This window comes from Coffea arabica, chromosome 10c (genome assembly GCF_036785885.1).
Source record: "Coffea arabica cultivar ET-39 chromosome 10c, Coffea Arabica ET-39 HiFi, whole genome shotgun sequence".
Lineage (NCBI taxonomy): Eukaryota > Viridiplantae > Streptophyta > Magnoliopsida > Gentianales > Rubiaceae > Coffea > Coffea arabica.
Genome location: NC_092329.1, coordinates 39300927 through 39313481, shown reverse-complemented (window position 1 = coordinate 39313481; position 12555 = coordinate 39300927). Strand labels below are relative to the sequence as shown.

At 42.9% G+C, this 12555-nt stretch overlaps 2 protein-coding genes across 2 annotated transcripts; both read left to right on the top strand.

The window, feature by feature from the left end:
* Nucleotides 1-7463: 7463 nt before the first annotated feature.
* Nucleotides 7464-8069, top strand: LOC140015928 (uncharacterized). The gene has a single exon (XM_072068760.1). The coding sequence runs from the start codon at nt 7464-7466 to the stop codon at nt 8067-8069; it is 606 nt and encodes a 201-aa protein (XP_071924861.1).
* Nucleotides 8070-8873: 804 nt separating this feature from the next.
* LOC140015926 (uncharacterized) lies at nt 8874-9479 on the top strand. Its single transcript, XM_072068759.1, has one exon. The coding sequence runs from the start codon at nt 8874-8876 to the stop codon at nt 9477-9479; it is 606 nt and encodes a 201-aa protein (XP_071924860.1).
* The last annotated feature ends 3076 nt before the right edge of the window (nt 9480-12555 follow it).

Sequence of the window (12555 nt, the reverse complement as noted above, 5' to 3'; positions counted from 1 at the left end):
GTATAGTGTGATAAAGAGGTCCAACTAGCTTGTGGTCTAGACCTTCGTCGTTGTTAGTCCTTAAGTCAATGGGCTAGGCCATGTCGGCCGCATAGTTAGTCCCTACGCTGAGCTGTACGGGGGTCTCGCTGCCATCGAAGTGGAGCAAGTAAAGGTGCAACTCGAGCCATCGTCCGTCTATTGGCCTTGCATGAGGCGGGACGTGGAGCGAGTGGTATCACACTGCATCACCTGTCACCGTGCCAAGTCCATGCTCCAACCCTTTGGTTTGTACACACCTCTACCTATCCCTTCTGAACCAGGGGTTGACATTTCAATGGACTTTGTACTTGGTCTGCCTGGGAGTAAAAGAGGCCATGATAGTATTTTTGTCATTGTTGACCAATTTTTTAAAATGGCCCATTTTGTCCCACGTCATAAGACGGACGATGCTACTCACATAGTTGATCTCTTCTTTAAGGATGTTGCCGTTTGCATTGTGTACCTAGGACCATTGTGTCTGATAGAGATGTGAAGTTTCTCTCTTACTTCTGGAAGACTTTGTGGGGGAAGTTGGGGAGTAAGTTGCTATTTTCTACATCCATTCACCCCCAGACCGATGGCCAAACAGAGGTCGTTAATCGCACATTGTCTACATTACTTAGGGCCATCATTAAAAAGAATCTCAAAACTTGGGAGGAGTGTTTACCCACGTTGAGTTTGCTTATAACCGTACCATCCATAGTGCTACACAGTTTTCTCCATTTCAGATTGCTTATAACCGATTAACGCCTTTGGATTTGATGCCTTTGCCGTTGTCTGAGCGTACTAACCTTGATGGCAAGAAGAAGGCCGAGTTTGTTCAGGCTTTACACCAGCAGGTGAAGGCCAACATTGAAGGTCGCACCCAGCAATACCTCAAGCATGCCAACAAGGGTCGGCGTCGCATGGTGTTTAACCCAGGTGACTGGGTCTGGTTACACCTGCGCAAGGAGCGTTTCCCTGTCCAGCATCGGAACAAGTTGCTCCCTCGTGGAGATAGACCATTCCAAGTTATGGCGCGCATCAATGACAACGCATACAAGCTCGATCTTCCAGGTGAGTAAAATGTCTCGGCTACCTTTAATGTTGCTGACCTAAGTCCCTATCTTGCAGATGATGAGGTCGATTTGAGAACAAAACTTTCACAAGAGGAGGGGAATGATGAGGAGGTCGGGGGAGCCATCCAAGTGGAGCAAGTGAAGATACCACTGGGGCCTATGACACGAACTCGCACGAAAAGATTGAACGAGACACTACAAACATTGGTTCGTGCGGGCCAAGAGTCGAGTGGAGAGCCAAAGGCCATCGAGGGCCTCAACGAGACTAGGCTTGTTGTCCTAGTTTCGGCAATCACTGAAGCTCAGTAGCCCATGAGACATTATTAGTTTAGTATAGTGTAATAAAGAGGTCCAACTAGCTTGTGGTCTGGACCTTCGTCGTTGTTAGTCCTTGAGTCAATGGGTTAGGCCATATAGGCCGCATAGTTAGTCCCTACGAGGAGCTGTACAGGGGTCTCGCTGCTATCGAAGTTGATACGAACGTCGCCAACCTTGTGACGAAACCCGTAAAAGATTAGCTTCAGGATCGACAAGAGGACACCAAGTTTGAAGTGGATGACCTCAACCCGTTAATCACGTGGTTAACGAACCTTGGTATAATGGTAGAAGACGCCACAACCTAGTGCGATTCTAGATTGATAAGTCACGAACACCTAGAGAAATTCTAAGGTATTCAAGAAGCCTTGGAGAAACCAAGAAAACTCTCAAAATCTGATTTATTGATTGAATGCCTAAAACCATTGGAAGTGTAGGCTATTTATAGCCTTACATAGAGATGAACAACTAAATGTGGAACTAGTCTAGAGTTGTGGTCTTGACTAAGACTAACAATTGTAGGCTTGACCAAACCTTATGAGGTCATCCCTTAGGTAAACAACCTTATGAGGTCATCCCTTAGGTAAACAACCTTATGAGGTCATCGCTTAGGTAAATAATCTTATGAGTTCATCGCTTAGGTAAATAAAGCAAGGCTATGGACCATTAAACCCTTATTACAATGACTTAACTAAAACAGCAAATGTGACTAGAGAAGGGTCACACATGGTTCTCTTTGACGTGCACTACATGGATGACTTTCATTCCTTCATGCTCAAGCCCCTCAATGACCTTGGGGATAATTTCTTGGCCTTGTATCTCATGAACAAGTCCTTGGAGTTCCTCCCTCATCTTCTTAGCTCGTGCTCGAGTTACGGGGTCCTAGGGGAACTCGAATAGTTCGCAATGGTGTCTCTTGGTTCGTATCATCCCCCTCCTCTTCAAAAGGATTTGTCCTCAAATCAGCTTCATCGTCTGCAAGAAAAGGAGATAGATCAGAGACATTGAATGTAGCGCTCACATTGTACTCACCGGGTAGGTCCAGTTTGTAAGCATTGTCATTGATGCGCTTGATGACTTGGAACGGCCTATCTCCTCGGGGAAGTAATTTATTGCGCCTTTGGACTGGGAACCTTTCCTTGCGTAGATGTAACCACACCCAGTCACCAGGTTCAAACACAACGCGTTGGCGTCCCTTGTTAACCCGTTGAGCAACTTGGTCCATCCTTCGCTCAATGTTTAGGCGTACCTGCTCGTGTAATCAGTCCTAGTGGGACTTGAACCTTATCCAATGGCATAGCTTAACTCGTATCATTCCCCTCCTCTTGAAAGCAATTTGCCCACAAATTGAAGCATGAATGATGATAAGAAAAGTTACATGCCGTCGAGTCAATTTTGTTATGATTACCACAAGTTTCATCCAATGCATAAACCACTTGCTAAGCTGGAAAGTAAACCTTGTTGAACTTTGAATCTCACGAACCAGTTTCAATGTATGCCCAACTTGATCGCTTATGATCATGAGGTAAGGATCCTCAAAGTGATGCGATGTAAATCCTATGAAATCAGACTCCTCAAACTTGAATAAGCTTGCAAAGTATGGAAGCTGACTTGGTGAAGTTGGAGCTTCAAGTGGACTAGGTACAAGATGAGCATAGGTATTGTAGTGACCATTGAAGACCTCGCTCCTTGTGTAAACTCGTGGAACGTGGTCGATTCTAATGTCTTGAGGGTACACATAGTTTGATCCTCGAAAGACGTGAACAGCGTTGAAATCATCCGATTTCATGAATGGGAACCAAATTGATCTAACTCCTAGAAGACAAACTCCATGGAAACTCGCAAATTGTACAAGTGACTTTGGGATGGAACATTGTAAGATCAAAGCGATTGCACTTTGCTTGACCTGCACAAAACAAGGAACACTAGACAGAGCAATGTTAAGGTTGTTAGAATGGCAATAAATCCCCTCACTCTCATTTTTGTTGAAACTTAAAATCTCAGTCAATACTTTGGATTTTTCAATCTCTTTCTCATGCTCAATAGTTGTCTTTTTCCTCTCATTATTTTCAACCTCTTTCTCCTTTTCAACTCCCTCGGATTTTACCTCATCAGTCACAATTTCCTCATCTAGCTCTTTTTTCATACTATAATGCTCATGCTCACTTTTCATGTATGCTAGATCAGTACAAAGTTGGTCATAAATAAGTGGTACAAGTGCAGAACGACGACCATTAAATAAGAAGGAATACTTATTAGTATGTCCATCATATTTAACTTCTCGCCTCAACATCCACGCCTTGCCCAGCAACACATGTGTTATTTGAATTGGGACTACATCACACAACACCTCATCCACATACTTGCCAATTTGAATAGGTACAAGTGTGTGCTTAGTAACCCAAACATCACCATGAGCACTCGGCAACTTATACGGTTGAAGATGATCAATAGTTGGAAGATTTAATTTGTGAACCATGATAGCGCTTGCAAGATTGACTTCACAACTCTTATCAATGGCCAAGCTGCATGTTTTATCTTTGACACCACAACGAGTATAAAACCAATCATGCAACTGAGATTTGACGATATCCAATTGTTCATCTACACCACGTAATGCTACTTCTTTGACTCCCTTAGGATCAAGAAGAAGATGTTGTAAGCTAGCTTTTAAATGCCTCGTATTCGCCATGATGTATGAGGAAACCTGCAAAAAATTAGTGAAACAAAAGATATTTTTCCTCGCCACACAAGCTCACATGTTTACACTCGTCACTCGTGTATCACTCAAGTGTTTAAAACACTCTAATTAACTCACCAAGGTATTTTCAAGGCTCCTCGGTCAACTTCTCGAACAAGTTAGAACTCCTTCTAGTGTGGATCGACTTACCAACCAGGGTCACAAGATTGTAGCACTTTGAACGAAAAAAAAAATAAAGGATGAAGGGACTGACCACGACTCAAAGAATGACTCAAAGTTGAATTTTAAGGATCCTAGACAAAACTCTACCCAAAACTGGAATTTTGAGCTGCTGGTTGCTGCATTTTTGGGCAATGTTTTGGTAGATAAATGGACACTTAGAGGATTCAGAATGACACTTAAAACTGACCTAATGATGCACAAAAATTTCCAGAATTCATGATTGGACAGAAATCCCCAATGGTTGCAAAGATGGAATCCGAATGGAAGATGAATTTGTGTTGTGGTAGGACTGTTTTGGAAACCCAAGGCTGACTTTTCTTCTTTAATCCTTTGGAAACAAGGATTAGTCTTCCTATTTGCTGGTTCCCATAAATTCTAAGGTCAAGTTCAAGATTGGAACTGATTTGGTTGTTTTTGGGAACAAGGGTGGAAAATTTGACTTGAACAGGTTGGAAAATTTGACTTGAATAGGTTGGGAAATTTGACTTGAATAGGCTGAATATTCTTCTTCTTTCTTTGTTTTTGTTTTCTAATCAGCCAAGAAGAGCCAAATTTCGTGGCTAAAATGTTCTTAGTCAAGAAAGAAGATTGTTGTGGTGAAGACAAGGATTTTGGCAGCTGAAAATTTGCAGCCTTGTTGTTTACCAAGATTTGGTTCCCAAAACCCAGAAACTTCAAGATTCTTTCAAGAATTCAAGATGTTAATTCCCAGAATTCAAGAAACACAAAATTGAAGATGATTTCCTCCCTAAACAATCCAAGATTTCACGATTTGATCAAGACAGATTTTGGTTGGCTTCAAGAATCCCAACTAAAGTTCCAAGAACTTCAAGATTGTGGTTTTAAACAATCAGGAACTTCAAGAAACCCAAGTTTTGGTCAAGACAGATTTCCAGGAATTTTTGTAAGGTTAGCCAGCTATTTTTTTTTTTGTATGTAAACAAGAACACAAGGTAATAACTAGATAGGACTCTAAAACCCTTGCTACAAATTGATTTTTTTCGGATGAACAGTAACCTCGAATGATCAAATAGAACAAAAGACTGGAATTGAATGGATATAACAGGATAGAAACAAGACTCAAACAAGGAATCAAGAATAAGACACAAAAAAAAAGGCTGGACCAAACCAGGCTAACCACAGCAATTAACAACAACTAGACACAAGTTTATGTCGTAACAAATCTGGAAAAATAACGCAAGAACACGAAGTAACAAATCTGGAAATTGCGGATAGCAACTTAGAACACGAAAACAGAATTTTCGACAACTTGACTCGAAAAGCAAATAAAAAAAAAGGATATAACGTGATACCTCTTAATTAGCTCTGATTACCAACTGATACGAACGTCGCCAACCTTGTGACGAAACCCGTAAAAGATTAGCTTCAGGATCGACAAGAGGACACCAAGTTTGAAGCGGATGACCTCAACCCGTTAATCACGTGATTAACGAACCTTGGTATAATGGTAGAAGACGCCACAACCTAGTGCGATTCTAGATTGATAAGTCACGAACACCTAGAGAAATTCTAAGGTATTCAAGAAGCCTTGGAGAAACCAAGAAAACTCTCAAAATCTGATTTATTGATTGAATGCCTAAAACCATTGGAAGTGTAGGCTATTTATAGCCTTACATAGAGATGAACAACTAAATGTGGAACTAGTCTAGAGTTGTGGTCTTGACTAAGACTAACAATTGTAGGCTTGACTATTTCCATAAGACTAAGAGTTGTGGGCTTGACCAAACCTTATGAGGTCATCCCTTAGGTAAACAACCTTATGAGGTCATCGCTTAGGTAAATAATCTTATGAGGTCATCGCTTAGGTAAATAAAGAAAGGCTATGGACCATTAAACCCTTATTACAATGACTTAACTAAAACAGCAAATGTGACTAGAGAAGGGTCACACATGGTTCTCTTTGACGTGCACTACATGGATGACTTTCATTCCTTCATGCTCAAACCCCTCAATGACCTTGGGGACAATTTCTTGGCCTTGTATCTCATGAACAAGTCCTTGGAGTTCCTCCCTCATCTTCTTAGCTCGTGCTCGAGTTACGGGGTCCTAGGGGAACTCGAATAGTTCGCAATGGTGTCTCTTGGTTCGTATCATCCCCCCCCTCTTCAAAAGGATTTGTCCTCAAATCAGCTTCATCGTCTGCAAGAAAAGGAGATAGATCAGAGACATTGAATGTAGCGCTCACATTGTACTCACCGGGTAGGTCCAGTTTGTAAGCATTGTCATTGATGCGCTTGATGACTTGGAACGGCCTATCTCCTCGGGGAAGTAATTTATTGCGCCTTTGGACTGGGAACCTTTCCTTGCGTAGATGTAACCACACCCAGTCACCAGGTTCAAACACAACGCGTTGGCGTCCCTTGTTAACCCGTTGAGCAACTTGGTCCATCCTTCGCTCAATGTTTAGGCGTACCTGCTCGTGTAATCAGTCCTAGTGGGACTTGAACCTTATCCAATGGCATAGCTTAACTCGTATCAGAAGTGGAGCAAGTAAAGGTGCAACTAGAGCCATCGTCCGTCTATTGGCCATGCATGAGGCGGGACGTGGAGCGAGTGGTATCACGCTGCATCACCTGTCACCGTGCCAAGTCCATGCTCCAACCCTTTGGTTTGTACACACCTCTACCTATCCCTTCTGAACCAGGGGTTGACATTTCAATGGACTTTATACTTGGTCTGCCTTGGAGTAAAAGAGGCCATGATAGTATTTTTGTCATTGTTGACCGATTTTCTAAAATGACCCATTTTATCCCATGTCATAAGACGGACGATGCTACTCACATAGTTGATCTCTTCTTTAAGGAAGTTGCCGTTTGCATGGTGTACCTAGGACCATTGTGTCTGATAGAGAAGTGAAGTTTCTCTCTTACTTCTGGAAGACTTTGTGGGGGAAGTTGGGGAGTAAGTTGCTATTTTCTACATCCATTCACCCCCAGACCGATGGCCAAACAGAGGTCGTTAATCGCACATTGTCTACATTACTTAGGGCCATCATTAAAAAGAATCTCAAAACTTGGGAGGAGTGTTTCCCCCACGTTGAGTTTGCTTATAACCGTACCATCCATAGTGCTACACAGTTTTCTCCATATCAGATTGCTTATAACCCATTAACTCATTTGGATTTGATGCCTTTGCCGTTGTCTGAGCGTACTAACCTTGATGGCAAGAAGAAGGCCGAGTTTGTTCAGGCTTTACACCAGCAGGTGAAGGCCAACATTGAAGGTCGCACCCAGCAACACCTCAAGCATGCCAACAAGGGTCGGCGTCGCATGGTGTTTAACCCAGGTGACTGGGTCTGGTTACACCTGCGCAAGGAGCGTTTCCCTGTCCAGCATCGCAACAAGTTGCTCCCTCGTGGAGATAGATCATTCCAAGTTATGGCGCGCATCAATGACAACGCATACAAGCTCGATCTTCCAGGTGAGTATAATGTCTCGGCTACCTTTAATGTTCCTGACCTAAGTCCCTATCTTGCAGATGATGAGGTCGATTTGAGAACAAAACTTTCACAAGAGGAGGGGAATGATGAGGAGGTCGGGGGAGCCATCCAAGTGGAGCAAGTGAAGATACCACTGGGGCCTATGACACGAGCTCGCACGAAAAGATTATACGAGACACTACAAACATTGGTTCGTGCGGGCCAAGAGTCGAGTGGAGAGCCAAAGGCCATCGAGGGCCTCAACGAGACTAGGCTTGTTGTCCTAGTTTCGGCAATCACTGAAGCTCAGTAGCCCATGAGACATTATTAGTTTAGTATAGTGTAATAAAGAGGTCCAACTAGCTTGGGGTCTGGACCTTCGTCGTTGTTAGTCCTTGAGTCAATGGGCTAGGCCATATAGGCCGCATAGTTAGTCCCTACGCGGAGCTGTACAGGGGTCTCGCTGCCATCGAAGTGGAGCAAGTAAAGGTGCAACTAGAGCCATCGTCCGTCTATTGGCCATGCATGAGGCGGGACGTGGAGCGAGTGGTATCACGCTGCATCACCTGTCACCGTGCCAAGTCCATGCTCCAACCCTTTGGTTTGTACACACCTCTACCTATCCCTTCTGAACCAGGGGTTGACATTTCAATGGACTTTATACTTGGTCTGCCTTGGAGTAAAAGAGGCCATGATAGTATTTTTGTCATTGTTGACCGATTTTCTAAAATGACCCATTTTATCCCATGTCATAAGACGGACGATGCTACTCACATAGTTGATCTCTTCTTTAAGGAAGTTGCCGTTTGCATGGTGTACCTAGGACCATTGTGTCTGATTGAGATGTGAAGTTTCTCTCTTACTTCTGGAAGACTTTGTGGGGGAAGTTGGGGAGTAAGTTGCTATTTTCTACATCCATTCACCCCCAGACCGATAGCCAAACAGAGGTCGTTAATCGCACATTGTCTACATTACTTAGGGCCATCATTAAAAAGAATCTCAAAACTTGGGAGGAGTGTTTCCCCCACGTTGAGTTGCTTATAACCGTACCATCCATAGTGCTACACAGTTTTCTCCATTTCAGATTGCTTATAACCCATTAACTCCTTTGGATTTGATGCCTTTGCCGTTGTCTGAGCGTACTAACCTTGATGGCAAGAAGAAGGCCGAGTTTGTTCAGGCTTTACACCAGCAGGTGAAGGCCAACATTGAAAGTCGCACCCAGCAATACCTCAAGCATGCCAACAAGGGTCGGCGTCGCATGGCGTTTAACCCAGGTGACTGGGTCTGGTTACACATGCGCAAGGAGCGTTTTCCTGTCCAGCATCGCAACAAGTTGCTCCCTCGTGGAGATAGACCATTCCAAGTTATGGCGCGCATCAATGACAATGCATACAAGCTCAATCTTCCAGGTGAGTATAATGTCTCGGCTACCTTTAATGTTTCTGACCTAAGTCCCTATCTTGCAGACGATGAGGTCGATTTGAGAACAAAACTTTCACAAGAGGAGGGGAATGATGATGAGGTCGGGGGAGCCATCCAAGTGGAGCAAGTGAAGATGCCACTGGGGCCTTTGACACGAGCTCGCACGAAAAGATTGAACGAGACACTACAAACATTGGTTCGTGCGGGCCAAGAGTCGAGTGGAGAGCCAAAGGCCATCGAGGGCCTCAACGAGGCTAGGCTTGTTGTCCTAGTTTCGGCCATCACTGAAGCTCAGTAGCCCATGAGACATTATTAGTTTAGTATAGTGTAATAAAGAGGTCCAACTAGCTTGTGGTCTGGACCTTCGTCGTTGTTAGTCCTTGAGTCAATGGGCTAGGCCATATAGGCCGCATAGTTAGTCCCTACGCGGAGCTGTACGGGGGTCTCGCTGCCATCGAAGTGGAGCAAGTAAAGGTGCAACTAGAGCCAACGTCCGTCTATTGGCCATGCATGAGGCGGGACGTGGAGCGAGTGGTATCACGCTGCATCACCTGTCACCGTGCCAAGTCCATGCTCCAACCCTTTGGTTTGTACACACCTCTACCTATCCCTTCTGAACCAGGGGTTGACATTTCAATGGACTTTATACTTGGTCTGCCTAGGTGTAAAAGAGGCCATGATAGTATTTTTGTCATTGTTGACCGATTTTCTAAAATGGCCCATTTTATCCCATGTCATAAGACAGACGATGCTACTCACATAGTTGATCTCTTCTTTAAGGAAGTTGTCGTTTGCATGGTGTACCTAGGACCATTGTGTCTGATAGAGATGTGAAGTTTCTCTCTTACTTCTGGAAGACTTTGTGGGGGAAGTTGGGGAGTAAGTTGCTATTTTCTACATCCATTCACCCCCAGACCGATGGCCAAACAGAGGTCGTTAATCGCACATTGTCTACATTACTTAGGGCCATCATTAAAAAGAATCTCAAAACTTGGGAGGAGTGTTTACCCCACGTTGAGTTTGCTTATAACCGTACCATCCATAGTGCTACACAGTTTTCTCCATTTCAGATTGCTTATAACCGATTAACTCCTTTGGATTTGATGCCTTTGCCGTTGTCTGAGCGTACTAACCTTGATGGCAAGAAGAAGGCCGAGTTTGTTCAGGCTTTACACCAGCAGGTGAAGGCCAACATTGAAGGTCGCACCCAGCAATACCTCAAGCATGGCAACAAGGGTCGGCGTCGCATGGTGTTTGACCCAGGTGTGATACGAACCAAGAGACACCAGTGCGAACTATTCGAGTTCCCCTAGGACCCGTAACTCGAGCACGAGCTAACAAGATGAGGAAGGAACTCCAAGGACTTGTTCATGAGATACAAGGCCAAGAAATTGTCCCCAAGGTCATTGAGGGGCTTGAGCATGAAGGAATGAAAGTCATCCATGTAGTGCACGCCAAAGAGAACCATGTGTGACCCTTCTCTAGTCACATTTGCTGTTTTAGTTAAGTCATTGTAATAAGGGCTTAATGGTCCATAGCCTTGCTTTATTTACCTAAGCGATGATCTCATAAGGTTATTTACCTAAGCAATGACCTCATAAGGTTGTTTACCTAAGGGATGACCTCATAAGGTTTGGTCAAGCCCACAATTCTTAGTCTTATGGAATAGTCAAGCCTACAATTGTTAGTCTTAGTCAAGACCACAACTCTAGACTAGTTCCACATTTAGTTGTTCATCTCTATGTAAGGCTATAAATAGCCCACACTTCCAATGGTTTAGGCATTCAATCAATAAATCAGATTTTGAGAGTTTTCTTGGTTTCTCCAAGGCTTCTTGAATACCTTAGAATTTCTCTAGGTGTTCGTGACTTATCAATCTAGAATCGCACTAGGTTGTGGCGTCTTCTACCATTATACCAAGGTTCGTTAACCACGTGATTAACGGGTTGAGGTCATCCGCTTCAAACTTGGTGTCCTCTTGTCGATCCTGAAGCTAATCTTTTACGGGTTTCGTCACAAGGTTGGCGACGTTCGTATCAGTTGGTAATCAGAGCTAATTAAGAGGTATCACGTTATATCCTTTTTTTTTATTTGCTTTTCGAGTCAAGTTGTCGAAAATTCTGTTTTCGTGTTCTAAGTTGCTATCCGCAATTTCCAGATTTGTTACTTCGTGTTCTTGCATTATTTTTCCAGATTTGTTACGACATAAACTTGTGTCTAGTTGTTGTTAATTGCTGTGGTTAGCCTGGTTTGGTCCAGCCTTTTTTTTTGTGTCTTATTCTTGATTCCTTGTTTGAGTCTTGTTTCTATCCTGTTATATCCATTCAATTCCAGTCTTTTGTTCTATTTGATCATTCGAGGTTACTGTTCATCCGAAAAAAATCAGTTTGTAGCAAGGGTTTTAGAGTCCTATCTAGTTATTACCTTGTGTTCTTGTTTACATACAAAAAAAAAAAAAAATAGCTGGCTAACCTTACAAAAATTCCTGGAAATCTGTCTTGACCAAAACTTGGGTTTCTTGAAGTTCCTGATTGTTTAAAACCATAATCTTGAAGTTCTTGGAACTTTAGTTGGGATTCTTGAAGCCAACCAAAATCTGTCTTGATCAAATCGTGAAATCTTGGATTGTTTAGGGAGGAAATCATCTTCAATTTTGTGTTTCTTGAATTCTGGGAATTAACATCTTGAATTCTTGAAAGAATCTTGAAGTTTCTGGGTTTTGGGAACCAAATCTTGGTAAACAACAAGGCTGCAAATTTTCAGCTGCCAAAATCCTTGTCTTCACCACAACAATCTTCTTTCTTGACTAAGAACATTTTAGCCACGAAATTTGGCTCTTCTTGGATGATTAGAAAACAAAAACAAAGGAAGAAGAAGAATATTCAGCCTATTCAAGTCAAATTTCCCAACCTATTCAAGTCAAATTTTCCAACCTGTTCAAGTCAAATTTTCCACCCTTGTTCCCAAAAACAACCAAATCAGTTCCAATCTTGAACTTGACCTTAGAATTTATGGGAACCAGGAAATAGGAAGACTAATCCTTGTTTCCAAAGGATTAAAGAAGAAAAGTCAGCCTTGGGTTTCCAAAACAGTCCTACCACAACACAAATTCATCTTCCATTCGGATTCCATCTTTGCAACCATTGGGGAATTTCTGTCCAATCATTAATTCTGGAAATTTTCGTGCATCATTAGGTTAGTTTTAAGTGTCATTCTGAATCCTCTAAGTGTCCATTTATCTACCAAAACACTGCCCAGAAATGCAGCAACCAGCAGCTCAAAATTCCAGTTTTGGGTAGAGTTTTTGTCTAGGATCCTTAAAATTCAACTTTGAGTCATTCATTGAGTCGTGGTCAGTCCCTTCATCTTTTGTT